This window comes from Cnephaeus nilssonii, assembly GCF_951640355.1.
Source record: "Cnephaeus nilssonii genome assembly, chromosome: 14".
Lineage (NCBI taxonomy): Eukaryota > Metazoa > Chordata > Mammalia > Chiroptera > Vespertilionidae > Cnephaeus > Cnephaeus nilssonii.
Window position 1 is genome coordinate 37796055 of NC_137085.1, and position 19116 is coordinate 37815170.

Below are 19116 nucleotides of genomic sequence, written 5' to 3' on the forward strand. Positions count from 1 at the left end.
CTTGGTTTTTTCTGCTTTTCCTGTGAACCTATTTGCGCTCTGCCTCAAAATCAACCCTGAAGACAAAATCAGATGCTGTAATCTGCATCTTATAGTGCCATTTGAGTACAAAGAGGTGCTTTTCAATCTTTTTTGTTTTGTTTTGTTTTGTTTTGTTTTTAATCAATGCAGCTCAAACTTGCTCCCAACGTTCCAGGAGCCAGGCCAATGTGGCTGTGCGGACACACCTTTGCTAGGTGCTGTCAGGCTTCAGGGCTGGGGCAGGGAACACGCCAGGTGTTGCTGGAAACGAATCAGCTCTCCTCTCTACATAGCAGGAGTCTTTTCATTATAAAATGCAAAGCAGCAGCTGTTTCCCATTACCCCCATCCCCAGCCCTCCTCGTCCGTCCGGGGGCATAGGAAGGGGCTGGGAGGATATTTACTCTTGGATTTCTCTTATTTAACTGAGCCCGGTGGCAGCTGCTTCTCTGAGCGAAATGCCAGCCGGCTCAGGGCTAGCCGCACCTGGAAGGCAAGCGGCAGAGCTGACCAGGGGCTTTGACCAAGCCGGAGCTGGACTTGGGGCACGGGGAAGCTGAAGGAGGCGGTTTAGGAAACCAGGGTGTGTGGTGGTCCCCGCACACTGTACCGCTCGGCAGCGCTTGGCTTCCCTCCACTCCTGCAGCTGGGGAGAGTTGAGGCTGGGAGTTGGTGAAACTGGCTCACCTGTCGGAACCCGGATTTGGGCAGAGAGCGGGGCCTGGCCGCCAGAGAGCGCGGGTCACAGCAACCTCGCCAGGCGGCTCTCCCCACGCCCCGACGCCACAGCCAGGGGGGCAGGTGTGGGGGCTACTCCCAAAGACTCTGCCCCCCCCCCCCCCCCCCCGCAGCTCCGCACCCCAGCTCCCTGCTCTCCCCGGTTCACCCACAGGCGCCACCAGCTTGGTGTGCCCCAAGGCTTGGTGTGCAGAGACCAGGGTTGCAGGTTCAAGACGCTCCGCCTCCTCCTGGCACTTTGAGCCATAAGTGCCGGCAGGGACCTTTCCACTCGGTCTTAGTCTTCGGACCCGGCTGAGGTTTGCGGGACTCTCTAGGCCAGGGACAGCCAGGACCTTTGCCTCTGACCAACGCCGTGCCTGCAGCCTGCCTGGGGAACTCCCAGCCCCGGGAGAGTCCGCTTTCCCGGGCACCGACGCCCCAACTTTTTAGGTGCGGTCTGCGCCCTCTGACGGGGCGCCGGGCTCCCGTGCCAAGGGGCGCGCATCTTCGGGAGGTCGGCATCGCTCCCAGCGGAGCGCAGCTCGCGCTCTTCTCCCCGAGCGAGGGCGGGCGGCGTGAGCCCGGGTCCCCGGTGCACTTGGTCGGTCCCCGTGCTGCGGCGGACTCGCCCCACCTCGGAGCCCGCCCGCCCGCCCGCCCGCCCGCGAGGAGGGATCGAACCCCGGAGGCCCAGGTCTCTTGCCCCGAAACTCAAGTCGGCCCCCTCCGGCCTTTGCTCTCGGGTCGGCCCAGGGAGCGGCCGCGCGCAGGACCCGGGCGCTCGGGCCTCTCGGCCGGCGGTTGCGCGGCGCGCACCATGGCCGGCTGCTGCTGCCTGTCGGCGGAGGAGAAGGAGTCGCAGCGCATCAGCGCAGAGATCGAGCGGCAGCTTCGCCGGGACAAGAAGGACGCGCGCCGCGAGCTCAAGCTGCTGCTGCTGGGTGAGTGACACCTTCCCTGCCGGCCCGGCCCCGCGGAGTGCGGCGCGGCTTCCTCCAATCCCAGGGGCTTACAATTGTCTTAGACGCCGGCCCTTGGCACCTCCAACCCCGTGACTTTCGACTACTCCCAAACTGGGTTGAGACGAACACTTGACCTGTGTGTGCCTTTTCCCCAACGGTTCTGGTTGGCCTCTGTCCCTAAAGCCTCGACCTCCCCACCCCTCCGCCTCCAGTGGAGGATCCTGCGGACACCCATCTTGGATGTGCAGGTCAGGTCGGTGGTGGGGAGCTGGCTGATCCACAACTTGGGTTCAGCTCTAGCTCTGGCCCCTGCGCTCTCCGTTCTAAATAAGGACCCGTGGACTGAGCGGTTACCAAGTGAGGGACTGAGCGGAGTTCTTATGGGCATCACCGCCAAGTGATGCGTGCAGATACCCCCATTTAGAGAATTGCAATGAAGGCTCAGAAAGCGGGCAGATTGACTTGACCACGAAAAGGCAAAGCAGATACCAGTCAGTGGTGACGCCCAGGTCGTGGCCACTCACCCCCACTGGTCCCCCCTCCCACCACTGTGCCCCCCTCCACCACTGTGAACCCCCTCCAGTTGCCACTGGTGGCTCTCTCTGGGAGGCCTCTCCGTTTGCGGCCCACCCAAAACTCCCTTGCCCAGTTGACTCCGGGCGGTGGTTCCTAGGAATCTGACCTTGTGGCCCCAAGTGCTTCTGGTTCTTCATCTGTTTTTCTTTTCTTTTTTTTTTTTTTGGGGGGGGGGGGGGGTTGTGTCTCCCTGCTTTAGGTAGGACACATTTCCAAAAACAGAATAAACGTTTAAGGTTTGCCCAATTTATGACCTAGGACAAGGACCCTATCTTTCTGATTTTCTAGAACTCTGTTCAACCCATTTGCTTTTTGAGGAATATTTACCTTTTCTTTCTTTCAGACCAGTATTTCAGCTGCCAAATCTCTCTAGGGCAGCTGCAAGAATTTCAGCTTTTTTTATTTCATACATTCCATACAGAAATTCTCTTTATACCAGTGTGTGTGTGTGTGAGTGAGAGTGCGAGTGCGCACGCACCTGCGTGAGCGAACATGTGTTTGATATAAGGAGTCTCCCTCCCAGAAAGCCTTAAGGAAAGAAAAGTCGACTTAGTTAGACTAAAATAGAGAAGGCTTTAGTCAGTGTGCTTTGCACCTGGGCAAGGAAACCCCTTACGCTTACTGCCCAGGATTAGAGAGCAGGGTCCGACCTTCCCCAGTCTGTGCCCCTCCCCACTGACCTTCAAGCCCCAGACACTGATGGAATTCCCTGCCCCAAGTCCCCAAGCTTGCTTTCGGGGCCCTTTTAAGAAGAGAGAGGGCAGACTCCATCTCTGAGGAGTGCCCAAAGGGCAGCTGTGCTGTGTGGGGTTGTGGAATAGATTGCAAATGTGTGCTGAGTCCACCCTCCCCCCAGGGGCGAGACAGAGCCTGGGTGGGGAAGGGAAGGCACCTGTTCATTGGCCAGCGCTGCTCTTTCCAGTCTCCAGTCTGGCCTAAAACTCTGAGGGCCCCGAGAATTCTAAACTGTACCTGGACTCCAGGTGGTTATAAAGCTAGATTTGTCAAGGGTGGAGGATTATGTGAGACAGTTTGTTAGCTTGATTAGCACTTTAAAGTAGTCATTATGAGGGCCTCCATTTGTACTCTTGCCCCAGGCCCCACAGATGATAGAGGCGGGCATACAAGGACAGGCTGAACCCTCTTTCATTTTGATGCATTTCGCTTTGTGTCAGTATGTGAAGTACGGGGTCTGGAATATACTGGGAGCCTGGCGAATGCTGGCTCTCTGTGAAAAATGAAGCAGTCAGCTGTGTTGTACTGTATTGGCTGTAAGCCTATTTGTTTGAAGGAAAATGCTTGCGTTCACACTCAAACTAGGGGAGGGATGTTTGCAGATAAATTGTTTGCCCTGGAAGTCAAATTTAATCCTGGTGACTGGAATCCTTCTTCATCTCGCTGGCCCCAACCCTGTTCCTGTCCCCTTGAGGCAGGACTGCCTGACCTCCCAGAACCCCCCATTTTTACCAGGCCCAGCTGTGACTACCTCCTTGAGTCAGTGCCAACCACTCAGAAACAACTAGAAATAGTTTCCAGACCACATGGAGCTGTCCAGGACCCCCAAAGGATAGACTTCAAAACCTCTGATTTCCTTCAGTCTTTAAGGGAATAGGGCACACTCCCATTTTTTCTCAAAACAAAGGAGGAATCAATGACTCAGAAAACACGGGAAGCAGGGAAGGCTCTATGCTGTTTTGTCTGAAGTCAGGCAGTTTGAGTGCAAAGTTCATTCACCTGAGTGTGTGTAGTGTGTGGATTAGATGATCTACTGCTCAGACGCCTCAGGTGGAAGCTCCGCTTTGCAAACAGGAGTTTAGGATCCTGCGTGGAGCATGGACTCAACTGAAATTCCAACCACCTCTTCCACAAGGACCTATGCTTTTGCAACAACAGGATCTGAGGATGTTTCTGAAGTACATCCGATGGTTCAGTCCAAATCCTGTTTGTGCTTAATGAAAGTGTGGGTCAGTCCGTAGGAAAGATAAAAGCTGTTTTCTGGTTAAGGCTAGTAATTGCAAGATGCCAGTGTGATGCTCTCTCAGAGGAAGGAGGTCAGAAATAAAGAAGATGCTGGATTTTAGTAGAAAGAAAATCCTTATCAGTCCCTCAGATGAAAGGAGGACAAAAAGGAGTTCGGATAAGAACCCTGATAGTACTCTTCAGTGTAAGGAGAAAGTATCAGGACAAAAGCAATGAAATGAGGAGAAATGTGACCTTTATTGATTTTAATGAGGCTTGGTGAAGTGTTGTTAATCAGGCTGAGACTTAATTTTGGATGTAGACCTCATGTTGGAAATGTCTGGAAGGAACGTTCACTGGGGAATTGAAATTGAACTTATGTTGGTACTAGAGGCCCAGTGCACAAAATTCATACACCCAGGGAGGTGAGGAGGGGGTCCCTCAGCCTGGCCTTCGTCCTCTCGCAGTCTGGGAGCCCTCGGGTGATGTCCAACTGATGGCTTAGGCCTGCTCCCTGCCATCAGTCAGACATCCTTAGTGCTGCTGGCGGAGGAGGGAGAGGCTCCCGCCACAGCCGCTGCACCCGGCTTCTGGCTGAGCAGTGCTCCTCCTGTGGGAGCGCACTGACCACTAGGGGGCAGCTCCTTCGTTGAGCATCTGCCTCCTGGTGGTCAGTGTGTGTCATAGCGACCAGTCATCTGTGCCTATTAGCCTTTTATTATATAGGATAGGAGTTAGAAATGGAGGTTCTTAGGCCAGGCTGCTTATGTTCAAACCCTGGCTCTCCCCTTTCTTAGCTGTGGACTGACTTTTCTCGGCTTTGTCTGGCAATGAACGCTTGGTAAGTGTCTGCTATCATTGCTCCATTTTCAAGCTCTTTGAGGCACCAGGGTGGTGTTACTTTCCATTTTAGTTGACCAGTTGTAGGTAATTTAGCAGTTAGTCTTAATAGTCCTGGTTGTACTTTGACAGAAATGTCTTGCTTTGAGTCTCCCTCATTGTTTTGTTGTTTTGTTTTGTTTGTTTTTTTGAGCCATAAGCTCATTATAAATATCAAGTCTCTCTTTGTCCTTGCACCAGAGTTGAAAGTCTGAGTCCCAGGAAGTCTTATTGCATTGGTTACAACAGAATCCCATTTTAGAGCTGACATGTATCTGGGCTGGAAGTCTATTAGAGGGAATGGTGAGATAGTATGGGTTTCTCAGTAGAAGGTGACAGAATTTTCTGTCTCTGTGAAGAGGAAAAGGAAGGAAATGGTAAGTGTGCCCACGTTCCTTCCTCTTGGCTTAGTTTAATCCAGAACGCTTTCCCAAAGTGCCAGGCACGGTGCTCCAAGCTGAGGATCATTTCCAAGTTGAGTGGTAGTTGTCTTTTCACAACTGTTACGAGGAAGGTGGTCATAAGAGACCACAAGGAGTAAAAGAGGGAGGGAGGGATCCTCTGAGTAGGGCCTTGGAAGATGGGAAGGGGAGGATGCTGATGCCAGCCACATGGGGGGCTTGTGTAGGACACACAGACTTCTCCCTGCCTCCCAAGAGAAGCTTTTGAGGATAGTAAGTGGTGTTCTCAGGATCTGGGGTAATGTGAAGGACCTCTTGGGGGCAGATTTCATTTGGTTTTGGTGTTTTATCTTCACCATTTATGTGAATATGTTCACTACAAAATAAATATTAATGCAAAAATGCTTAATTTTTGTGTGCCATAATATGCTTCTGAAAGGGGAGACCATGAAACTTTATCTGTGGCTTGTCTGTCCTGGATGCAATAAGCCAACCTCACCAGATAGCCTCTTCCACCCAGGACGCGGCAGTCCCCGGATCCTCTCACGAGACAAATGCAAGTCCTCCCTCTTCTTTCTGCCTTTAAACGAATACACCACCTTTCAGATAATGGACTTTTACCCTTTGTACCTTTTCAAATAAGGTGCATTGAAGTATGATTTACAACAATAAAAGTCACCAATTTTAAGTGTGCAATTTGATGTTTTGACAAATATGAACAGCTGTGTGAATGTTAGTACAATAATGATATAAAACATTTCCATCATCCTCAAAACTTCCCCGTGCCCCTTTTTAATCAATTCCTCTCCTCAAATCATGAAAACATTTTTTAAAATTTGAAAACAATTAATAAGGATAAGAATAGTACAAAAAACCCATAGGTGTACTTTTCCCCAATTGACCTATTACTGAAATTTTCTTTCTCATTTGTGTGTTCCCTTCAATTTCTCTGAAATGTTTGAGGGGAAATGATATGTGTCAGTCATGTACATGTATATGCATATGCATATGTACATATTCCCCAAAAATGTATATTCACTTTAACAGTTGATAGCTCAATTTTGAAGAGGAAGTACATTTTAATAAGCACTGCCTTTATAGTTACTCAAAGTGTGTGTACACATTTTTTGAGGACACCCTATATATATTTAGTTTCTTCTATTCTGGAACATTTCCACAGTCTCTCATTGCTTTTGTGACTTTACATTTTTGAAGAGTTCAGTCCCCTCTTCCTTTTTTTTTTTCTTCAGTGAAACCCTTTCTCCTTTTAGTCCCTCTCTCCCTTTAATAGAAAATTCCCCATTTGGGGTTTGTCTGATGATTTTCTTACAATTAGAGATTCCAACTATAAGCTCTTGGCTTGAACTCTGGGTAAGTGATGTGTGTCCTTCCCAGGGGTCACCTCTAGGGGCACCCCATGTCTATCTGTCCCTCAGTGATATTAAGTTTGATCACCTGCTTGTTTTCTCCACTAACAATTTTGTGGGGAGATATTTTCTAAGACCTTGCAAATATTCTCCTCTAGATTTTGTATTGATATGACTCCTGATCCAATCTGTAACTTGATGGCTACAAAATGATGATTTCCCAACTCAAGCACTATCTCCATATTTATCAGTTGGCCTTGTAGCAACCTTCCCTTTGCTCCTATTTATTTATTTATTACTCATACAAACCCATGAATTCCTAGGTTGTTGTTTTTAACAATGGTTTTTACTTCATTACTGTATTTAATCATTTTGGTCCTCAAATTGTACCCTATTTGCACAATGAGATCCCCTTCAAGCTGGTTCCTATGTCATTGTGACATGCCCCCATCATTTCTTTGAGTATTTTCTTACTTTCAGAAATAACTCTAGTCTCATCTTATACTGCCCTTCCTAGTCATGGAATTAGCTATTTCTCTACAGCAAGCATGTCAAACTCGTGGCCCATGAGCCACATGCCTCGTTTATTTGGTCTGTGTTAGCCTTTGAGTTTGACATGCTTGCTCTACAGGGCCTTGGTTCTTTTGGTAGAGAACTGCAGCTTTTCTTTTTCTTTTTTTAAAATATATTGTATTGATTTTTTTACAGAGAGGAAGGGAGAGGGATAGAGAGTTAGAAACATTGATGAGAGAGAAACATTGATCAGCTGTCTCCTGCACACCCCCTACTGGGGATGTGCCTGCAACCAAGGTACATGCCCTTGACTGGAATCGAACCTGGGACCCTTCAGTCCACAGGCCGACGCTCTTTCCACTGAGCCAAACTGGTCAGGACTGCAGCTTTTCTTTTAAGATGTTTAAGCCACTTTAAACAAAGATATCAAGTCCACTAATTCAAGTCAATCACCAGTATCTAAAGAGCAATGTAAAAAAATGTCTTAACCCTCAAGATGTTCCTTTTCTTTTTTTAAAGTTGCCTTCAAGTCTAGATCACCTTTTGCTTTCTCTTTTCCTGTGATACCTGAATCACAGGGAGAAAAGCTTTCCTTGTAAGAACTCCCCTGTGTGGGGTTGCAGGGAAGGAGAGAGGGAAGTAGATTGAGAAGGCAGAGCGCTTGCGCGCGCGCGTGTGTGTGTGTGTGTGTGTGTGTGTGTGTGTGTGTGTGAGAGAGAGAGAGAGAGAGAGAGAGAGAGAGAGATAGGTTTTTAGTGAGTCAGTGTGAAAAAGCTATTATGTTACTAAAGACGGAGTTTGAAATTCAGACCAAAAGAGGACCTTGTTGGAAGGATTCTCACCAGGGATCTCATGAAATTAATGGAACTGAGTAATAAAGACAGGGAAAGAGCAAATGCGAGGGCAGTTTTGGGGCACAGCCATCAGCTTGAGGGCCCTCTGGGCCTCCCTCTCTCCTGTGAGAGCCCAAGGCCTGCTGTGGATCAGGGTGAACTCCTGGATCAGTCGCTTCTGGCCAAGGGTCATCCATCACAGACATGGCCTGGGGCGGGCTCCCTGGGAGTCCAGCAGCCTGCTGCAATCGCTGTCCGAGGCGTGGAAGTGCATCGGTGGAAATCTAAGAGCCCTAAAGGCAGACGTCCCTGCAGGAGCCTCTGCGGGAGCTCTAACTTCCGTTAGGAGCAGTTGGCTCTCTGCTGATGAGGAAATTAATGGGCTATCCTGTTGGCCAGGGTTCTTGGTTGCAGACCATTTAAGCAGAAGAATAATTTATTGGAGGGGAAGCAGGAAGCCCACAGAATCGATGGGAATTGCAGAGCAGGCTCAGCCAAAGGGCAGGATCCGAGGGAGTCTTGACACTGGAATCAGGCAGACGGCCGGCACACCGCCAGTGACGGCCACCCCGGTGGTCACAGATGCTCGCCTCCACAGCAGCGCTGCAGATCCTCTGTGACCATCTCCTGCAGCCTTGGGTCACTTTTCGACATCTCAGGCCTTCTGACTATGCCCAGCTGGCAGGAAGCAGGGGCGCGGCAGCATGGCATAGTGATGAGAACGTGTTCTCTGGGTTTAAAATCTAGGCAAGGAGTAGTTCCCATTGTGCTGCCAACCCCCTACCAGTTCAGGGTGGCCGACAGAATTAGCTTGCAGTTCCCAGAAGGAAGGTCAACAGCATGAAGTCTCCGCTGGTGCCCCCTCTCAGAGATCAGGGACCTAGTGTGTGGCCATAACAGAATCATGAAGGGAGCAGTGTATTAAGGCTCTGGAGACGCGAGTTTCTTTTTTTGGTGTGTGTGTGGGGGGTATGGCGGGGGGCGGGCTCTGAGTACTGGATATATGACAATAGGGAAGAATTTTCTTTGAGCCCCAGGGTCCTTACTTTTAAAATGGGAGGTTGGCCCTGGCTGGTTTGGCTCAGTGGATGGAGCGTCGGCCTTCAGACCAAAGGGTCCCGGGTTCAATTCCAGTCAAGGGCACATGCCCGGGTTGCGGGCTCGATCCTCAGTGTGGGGCGTGCAGGAGGCAGCTGATCAATGATTCTCTCTCGTCATTGATATTTCTCTCTCTCTCCCTCTCCCTTCCTCTCTGAAATCAATAAAAATATCTTTAAAAAAATAAATAAATAAAATGAGAGGTTGGGTTAGGTCAGTGGTCGGCAAACTCATTAGTCAACAGAGCCAGATATCAACAGTACAACGATTGAAATTTCTTTCTTTGAGAGCCCAATTTTTTAAACTTAAACTTCTTCTAACGCCACTTCTTCAAAATAGACTCGCCCAGGCCGTGGTATTTTGTGGAAGAGCCACACTCAAGGGGCCAAAGAGCCGCATGTGGCTCACAAGCTGCGGTTTGCGAACCACCGGGTTAGGTGGCTTCTGAGGTCTAACCCATTCTGTCTTCAGAGGTTTTATTGCACTGGTTCTCGAAGTGTGTTCCTAGGACCAGTAGCATCAGCACCTCCCAGGAACTTGTGAGAAACACCTCTCAGGCTCTCCGGATCAGAAATTCTGGAGTGAGGCTGGCAGTCGGTATTGACAGGCCGTGCAGGTGATCCCGGCACATGCTCCAGGGGAGAACCTCTGTCTGATGGCATTGGCCGGGAGCTCAGGACGGGCAGCCTCCGCTGGCCACTTCTAGGCTCTCAGGCGGCATCCTTGCCTTCCAGCAGTTACCCAGGAGGCTCTGGGGCTGACCTGCCCAGGGAATGCTCTGTTTCTTGAAGTTGAAGCACTCTCTCCTTCATCAACTTGATGAAGGGTCTTTAGAGTCTGAGCTGAGTACTTTGTAGGGGTCTTTTAGCCTTGTCCCCAAGTTGGCGGGCAAAGAGGAAAAACAAGGGCATACATAGAATTTACTGTGGCTGGAGTCCTTATAAAAGCAACGAGTGGTCACATTGGCCTGCACTCTCACACTTCGATGCTTTACTCAAAAAGTTGTGCTCCTTAAATTGCAATGGCTTTGTGGCTAATAACCATTAAGTAGCTATCTTTCTGTCTTGAGATAAGTGGTGCGGAGGAAGCATATTCTAGTAACAACTCCCATATATCAGTCTTCTCTTGAAAAATTCGCCCCCCCTCCATCCAAAGGGTACTGTTCCTGGTTGTCAAGTCTTTTTTTTTTTAGTAACTGCTAAATTTTTATATATATATATATATTACTTTTTTAATGAATAAGAGGAAAAGAGAATACTTATTTTTAATTATTCTGCTTGAAAAGTGTCTTCTGTATTGTTAGTTGTCCGTGACCCACAAATCGATCAAACCATGCCACTGTTCTCTCAGATCTGCCATAAATAACACCTTCCTTTTGAATAACTCATTCCCAGAATTTTTGTTTCTCCTGCTCAGCTACTAGGTAATTGGGAAATATAAGCTGGTTGTATTACTGAACAAAATCAAATAAAAGAAGGTGGTAAGTCATTTGCAGGATCACCATCTAATCTACATAGTAGTCTAAGTCCTGGCCTAAGTCTAAGTCAATGCCACTCAAAATGCAGTTGTGGCCTAGGCCAAGTCTGGTCACACAAGACAAGCGCGGAAATCGAGAGTAAGCATCTAGAAATTTTTATAGCAATTTAACAGTGCTGTGCCATCCAAGGGATTCTTATTGTATTTCATAAATGTATCAATCTGCAACTGAGGGGAAAGTTTTAAACACTGGTTCCTTACCACAGAGGGTTTGAGGAACACAGTCAAAACTTTATTTTCTGGATGGGCAGAGAAGGTCCAGAGGAGTGAAAAGACTTGACAGATGTCACAGGGCTTGGTGGTCAGTAGCTAACTGGCAGAATGGAGGCTAGAAGTCCAATCTCTGAGTTGCCAGACCATTCTTTCATTTAGACTCTGAGTCTTCATGTTGAATTCTGTTGTTTCTAAGACGACACTGATTGTAAGACTAGCCATTGATTTGAAAAGTTTTTTTTTTCTTCAGAAAACTATAGTAAATGTACATTTCATTGCAAAGGCATTTCAACCTTAAAAATGTTCATTTCTGTGGTAATAAATCTTGGAATCAAAGATATAAGATAATTTATTTCTCTTTCTTCCCTAATCAGATAGCACAAATTTAAAATAAGGCAAATCTGCTCTAGTTATTGACATTGTATTTGCTTTCATGAGACCAATTTCCATGCTAAAATTAGATTAGGGAAGACACCACTTTGTATTGCCATTAGCCCACAGGGTTCCATTTTAGTTATTATATGAAACTTTGAAAAGGGTTGCTTCCTAGATTAGAGGAACTGTCATATACAAAGAAGGTTAAGAAAAAAGTAAGAGCAACCAAATGTTGTGAGGGCTCCAATGTCTCCCTAACTGTGGATGGGCCACATCCAGGCAATAGGTAAGTTTAGGAAGAGTTTCAAATGAGAGACTTTGAACTCTGTGGGGGCTTTGCTCACCATTAATCCCAGTGTTGAGCTCAGAGCTAAGCTCAAACACTGGTTGAATGAATATGTATGTCATTCTCTATATAGTGGTTTACATGAAATACTAGATGAGAAATAGGAATTTCTTGGAGGCGATGGAGATCTCTGGGGTGGTCTGGGAATGTTCATGAAAAGAAGATAGGACTAGGCTGGTTTTTAAAGAAAGAAAAATTAGAAAATTCCAGAGTTGATTTTTAAAAAATGTACAATATCTTGGCTAAGTACTTACTTTGAATATATATTTACTAGTGGCCCAGTGCATGGATTCGTGCACATTGAAAGGAAATTAATTAGAAGAAAAATTTGTGCAATAATTATGTTACTGCAAAAAATTACACGTCAAAATAGTATATATAATATAATATTATAAAATTAAAACACACGTGCGATTGGCGCCAGCGAGAGCTTTATATGTATCATACATGCGCAAGTCAACATTTATTTTTAAATTGCCAATGTGCATCATATGTACCGGTTGGTTGGATAGTCGGATGTACATACGGTCGGTCACTTAGCCACTTATATATATAGATACCTATATATGTTGTTTCAAAAATGAAAATTGAGCCTGGAAAATAGTCATTGTGTAAAAAAAATCCATAAAGACTTTTCCTCTTAACTGTACAGGAGAAAATTTAGATATATAACTGGAATTATAGTTGAAAAATTTGCCCATTATTCTTCTCTATTGTTTTATTTTGAAATAATGTGAAAAAAATCATAACTTATCATGGTCTTTTATATAACTTTTCTAAATGTGTAAAGACCTGTCTAAAATAAAGGAGTTAGGCCTTGTGACTTTAGGGGCCCATCTCACACTTAATTTTATGAGTAAGAAATTTGGAGGCTCTGAAAGGGGAATCAGTCATTGCAAGGACTTACTTTTCTGAAGTATAAGACCTAGTTTGGTGTGTTAAGAGCCATACCATGACCTGAAATCAATGTTGGGTGCTGAGCATGAAAAAGCAACAAGGTGGAAAAGGCCTGTGTCCCTGATTCCACGAAGCTGCCATATTAGCCCTGAACTAGGAATGATGGGACCCCTTTTCAATGGCAGCTAAACTGGTATCCTACTTAATAAAAAGTTATGCATTCTCTTTTGCATTTAGCTTTTAAGATCTCAGCAATATGTCTGGAAGCTCTTTCCAAAGCATATGCAATTCGAAGGCAAGAAAGTCAGAATGTGATGGTATGGGGGAGGGAACCTAATGTGATGTTATTGGCCAGCTCACGGGCCAAGCTGCCTCTGCCTCTCACTCCTGCACTGTCATCAACATTGTGCGGGAAGACATGTTCTCCTGTATCCTCTGGAACAGAGTTTACAGATATTGGATCGGAAATATTTCTGTGAGCAAACAAACATTTGAAGTTGCTTTTATAATTGATATTGAGTTCATTAAACTTGAAAAAAAATGGAAAAACCTAGTTTTCCTAAGTCTTTACTGTTCATTTAAATTTTTTAAAATCTAGCAATTTTTTTGTATAAAGTAATCATGCATTTCACTAATTACTTTTTACTTTACTAATAAATTAACTCAATTGATTAATTCAGTGAATTAAATGATTAGATTTCCTTTTAAACATTTTAAAACCTATTTACACATATTAAGAACCTGAGTATCCTCAAATATTTTGACCCCCTGACAAAGCTGGCAAGCAAAAGCTAAGCATTTAAGAGACTCCAGTAGAGCTCATAAATCTAAAGTTATAAATTAAATCTTATTATTTTAAATAGTCAAATACGGTTTCTAAATGTAATAAAATGCTCTTTAAGTGTATCACCTCTAATAGATTATTTAATATCAGATGGGAATACCTTAAATGACAACAGTATCAAAAACATTCAATGTTGATCCATGGTTACTTTTTTTTTAAAATGTTTTAATTGATTTTTGAGAGAAAGAGAAACTTCAATGAGCGAGAAACATTGATCATCTGACTCCTGCACACCCCCTACTGGGGCTGGAGCCCGAAACCCAGGCATGTGCCTTAACTGGGAATGGAACTGGTGACCTCTAGGTGTGCATGGGGCAATGCTCACTAAATGAGCCACATTGGTCAGGGCTATACTTACTTTAAAAATCTAACTTTGAGTATTATTACTACACTAGAGGCCCAGCGTGCAATTGAAATCACGCAAGGAGGTGCCCCGCCTCCCGCCGTACCAGGAGGCACCCCGCGGGGGGCCGGGACCCGCGCCTGACCCGCTAGTGCCAGCCCGCCGCGTTGTGTCCGCTGGGGTGGGGGCAGGCACGCAGTCCCCTCCCGCCCATCTGCGCGCAGCTCCTCCTGAGCGGTAGTGACACCGGCTAATTAGCATATTCCCTGTATATATATGTATAATTTAGGTATTCTTATTCTTTAGTGTAATGGGGCTTGCCAAGTTCACCTCAACTAAGAAAAGATTTACAATCTCAACCTAAGAGGCTGATTTTTCAAGTCCCTACAATTTCTTACAACCCAACGCGTCACTTATTCCTTTATTCCAATTTTTACTGGTTAAAAAAGCTTTTAATTGCCTCATTTTAATTGATTACATACAGAACCTGCAGTGGCAACTAGTTGCTTCATTACCTGATTTGTGTTGAGATTCTAAACTTTTAAAGCTCTTTTAGCTGTCTCACGGCCATCATTTCTAATGCTTTTCCTGCCACTTTAACGAAGAAAAATTTCCATCTCAGATTCAAGAAATGAGAGAAATGAGGTCCTTTCTTAATGCTTTTCTTTATTCTGCTCTGGATATCTTGTGTTTGAACACATCTTATCAGTCTGACATTGTTCACACATTTCTTCCCTTTCAATGGAAACATTAGCAGTTTAAGAATGTGTTAAAGAACAAGGTGAAATAGAGTGAATTAAATATAAAAGCCTAATCACAAGCCTACTGAAAACTCCACCAGCTGCATGCATTTAAAGCAGGCATTTGGGTTTAAATTTAAATGCTTTTTTTTGTTGTAAAATGTCTAAAAGTTGGCTGAATCACCCCCTTTTAACATCTTTCTGCCTTTGTATTTGTCACCAGAATTGCAGACTGTCTATAGGTAGCTCATGCATGAGGAAACTGCTTGAACTTTCCCAGACCATTTTCAAATTACCATTCACTTAGGGCAATGAGGAAGTCTTTCTCCCTTGCCAGATACTTTCATTTGTGTCTGCATTAGGGGCTGGGCAGGTAGAGGAAATGAGGAGGAGGCGTTGGTTTATTTGACATACGCTCCAATTAAGGAAAGATTGGACACTAAAGTTAGCGGCAGTCAAATAGGCATGGCACCAGTGAAGCCAATTTTTTCTGTGTGTTTGTACGTGCACACACACAAACACACAACCATTACCACCAGATAATTTGAAATCAGTTAGCATTTACAAGGCAATTGGAATTTTCCATTAGGATAATTAAACCGATTCTATCTACAATGAAGTTATATCTTGGTGCAAATCAGAAAATGGCCAGAAAGCTTACTATCCAAGAAAAGTGTATTCCTTTGTGTAGTTAGTGTTCATCTTGAACATCTGAAATTTCTGTTTAAAGTCAACTTTCTCTTTAAGAAGAACCATGTTGGCCAAAACAGAACAGGTTTGGTTTTTAATTTTTATTATGGTTAAGGAAACTCAAGGAATACCTTAATTTATATTATGATATTTGCGAGAGCTAAAATTAGAAATATTATTTCAGATTTGCTTTTTTTCTTCTTCAAAATTCTACACATTCCTTATACTTGCTGCAGTGCCTGTTTAGTGAATTGCTTCTCCTTTGAATCCCTTTAAACTTTCCACTACGTGAAAAACCTGGATGCTGTCCAAAGCCTTGTAGATGGATTGCCAGAAATCTTTGGTATGAGTCCCAGTCTGGCTTCTAATTTGTAGCGAGACTTTGGGCAGATCACAAAATCATAGAGGCTCCTCATCGGTCAGACGAGGAGGCTAGATTCAGCAGTCTCTAAATTCTTCTAGCTCTGTGTTTCCATGGTAACTCCAGCCATCATGGAAACACTAGTTACCTTGATCACTCAGGTAGAAACGGACTCTGTGTGTGTGTGTCGGGGGTGGGGGGTGGGGGTGGGGGTGGGGGTGTGGGGGGGATACCTTCAGCACAACTGAGGAAATAGTATCTGGGTGCTGTTTGCCTTAGTGACAAATGGCATAAATAGAGTTCTTCATATTTCTTTGTTTTCTAACCATGTTTGAATTTTCACGCAATGTAATATGAGACTGCACATGTGTAACAATATCAATGTATCAGAACAGGTTTGCCAGGGACAGCAATGTATTGAATTGGTAATGACTGGAACTTCTCATTGTAGAGACATCTATTGACATAAGAACGACTCCTGAACTGACACTATTTGTCACTAGTTAAAAAGCTTCTCTAGCCTTCAATTTACTTTAAAGCATATGCACATTTAATAATCATAAAATAATAATGGTAAACTTATATCACACTGACTGTGTGTCAGATATGATTCTAAGGATTTTATATCTGTTAATTATTTCATCCTTGAGATATGTGATATGTCTATGTAAGTGTGGATACCAGGACTAAGTTGGGATATTTGGAGAGAGGACTTGGCTGTGACACAGAGAGCTGGAACTAGTTATGGTTTCAACTGGTCACTGACTCTAACTTTATTCCCAGGGTAAGGATGAGGCCTTTTATGATGCTGAGCTTTGAATAGTGATTTAAGTCACAGGGCCAGGCATCATAACCGAGGGATGAAGAAGTATTTTCCCTCTACTGCTACATGGTCTTGGTTCTGTGCTTGGGGAAAAACTCTTAACCAGAGCTGGTAATCAGCTGGTGAACATCAGCATGCCTGTACGAGGAATTAAATATTGAAATATTCCTGTGTCAATTGGCAATAGCCATTAGCCTGAGTGCCCTGCTGCTGCCAGGCTAGAAGAGATCTGGAATACATCAGATCTCCTTCTACTTAGCAACTAACAAGCAGTGCCTCTCTCTGCGGTTAGCTTCCTTGTCTCTATGGCAGCCACTGTAAGCATCTGTGCTGATTGGTCAGTGTCCATGCCCTGCCATAAACACTGTTAAATCTGCCACGTGTAGTTAGAAAGCGTCACCTTCATGGACTAGTCACTTACAAATAACCCAGAAGGTTGATGCCCTGGATCTCTGGCATGAATTATGTTTCCATTCTACTTTACCATCCTGTGACCACTGCACAGCATGTTTTATAGTAGCCAGTGTCTGGGTTGACAAGGTCTTACACGCTTTACTTGTATCCCAGCATGGATACCACAGATTAGGTGCTCCCCATCCTATTCTTTGGCTAAGAACTATGAAACTGCAGACAGATCTTTCATTCATTTATCCCATACTTATATCATAAACTGTGGCTCCAAGTCCAAGATATGAAAAAATTAAATTACCATCCTACATAATAAAAGCCTAATATGCTAAGTGTCCAGTCGACTGGTTGGCTGTTCAACCAATCAAAGCATAATATGCTAATGATATGCTAAGGCCACTCAACAGCTCACTAATGACGTGCACTGACCACGCTCCCAGGGGTAGGTTAGCTTGCTGCTGGGGTCTAGCTGATCAGGACTGAGCGAGATGGGCCAGACATGCCCTGGAGCCCTCCCGCACCCCTCTCCGTCCCCAATCGTGCATTGGTAGGGTCCCTCAGCCTGGCCTGCACCCTCTTGCAATTTGGGACCCATTGGGGGATATCGGCGAGCCAGTTTCGGCCCGATCCCGCAGGCCAGGCCGAGGGGCCCCACTGGTGCACAAATTCGTGCACTGGGCCTCTAGTTATGAAATAAGAAAAGATCTTGTGCTCTCCCTTTGATTCCATGTTCTCTCTTGTATGTTGGGTTCTCTCTGATAAAAAATAAACACAAACAGAGAGAACTGATGATTTTGTAATCCTTTGAAGACTTGTGAGCACAATGTATAGTATGCAGTAATATACACAATTCTACATACGTCATTTTCAACCACCAACACTGAGTTGGGATGTTCTAAGTACAGTCTGTGTATGATGATAAACAAGTTGGTGAAGGGGCAAAAGGCCTTGGGACATGCATGGGGGGGAGAGAGTGGACTCAGCTTCTTCTTGGCCACTGCCTACGTCCTTTGGAGAGGGGACACGAACATTGAGAGGTGATGCCCAGCAGGATGAAGCAGGTGCTGAATGCCTGGTGAGGGCAGAACAGAAAGTGCCATGTCCTGACAGCTGGGGCTCGGACACGTTTTCCTGGAGGTGAGGAGAACTGATCAGGACCTTGCCAAATTAGTGCTACTTTCTTGAGGAGAAAAAGAAGGCCCTTCTAATATTATAGACTATAAATAAGTGTCACTTAAGATTGATTTCACTTTAATGGCTTAAAAACATCCTCCCCTGACATTCCAATTCATTTGGGCTAATTTCTGAGAAAGATGGGGAGAGTTTATTCTCTAAAAGGTTGGCGGCTAATTTGAAGACTGATGGAATCGGGTGGCCAGTCGCATTTCTTCCTGTGGAAAGGTTCAGTGATAGTGCTCCTGTCACATTTGTTTCAGCCGCAAAACCATTTGCCTTGATTTCACAGGCAATTGAGAACGTTCTCCGTGCCAAGAACTGCGGGTACAAGGAAGAGTGAGATTGACAAATGGAAATGGATTTTCAGTTAAATAAGTCTTTCTAAGCTCCTAACCCTTTAGGAAGCCAACTGGCATCTGCCACTTTCAATGCTGTTGGCATTTACAATCCATTGTGTCATGGGAGCATTTGCAATTGACCACCCCTTACTGACTCTTTAAGAACACGCTTCTTTTCCACCAGGTCATCTGGTAGCGCTCCATGGGAGATGTAGGCAGTGGATGATGCAGCGAGAATGCTAAAGAAGTGAGGGAGGCCAAGTTGATCTGTAAATCTAGAAGAGGGAAGTGGGAAGAGGAAAGAGAGAAAAGCTATGGGGCTGAATGTCAGGGGGCTTTTTCAGAGGGAGTGTTGGAGTGTTGAGAGTAAGCGAGGTTCAGGGAACATTTTCTCTGTGTGGAAGATACTAAAAGAAATGGTGATCAGGAGAGAACATTTCAAGGATACATTCTGAAAATTAAGAATGCATCTCTTACTTGGCATTTTGTAAAGACTGAGAAGGAAGTGGAGAATTAAATACATGTTAGTTGCCTCACTATGTTTATTTAAATGTGACAGAATGTCAAAATTGAGCTGCATGGGGCCCCAGGATTTATTGAAGAAATATACTGAAAAATACTAAGATGTGGGGACTCTAACCCAGACAGCCCAAGAACTGAGGACCCAGAGTGCTGTGGCAGACCATAAGATGGGTGGG

At 45.3% G+C, this 19116-nt stretch overlaps 1 protein-coding gene across 1 annotated transcript in view; it reads left to right on the forward strand.

Annotated features, from left to right (window-relative positions):
* Positions 1-651: 651 nt before the first annotated feature.
* The window catches only part of GNA14 (G protein subunit alpha 14), a 140913-nt gene continuing 122448 nt past the window's right edge, over positions 652-19116 (forward strand). Inside the window, exon 1 of the mRNA XM_079790181.1 lies at positions 652-1681. Within this exon, the coding sequence (XP_079646307.1) occupies positions 1558-1681 (124 nt within the window). The 5' untranslated portion in view covers positions 652-1557. The remainder of the gene's footprint in view (positions 1682-19116) is intronic.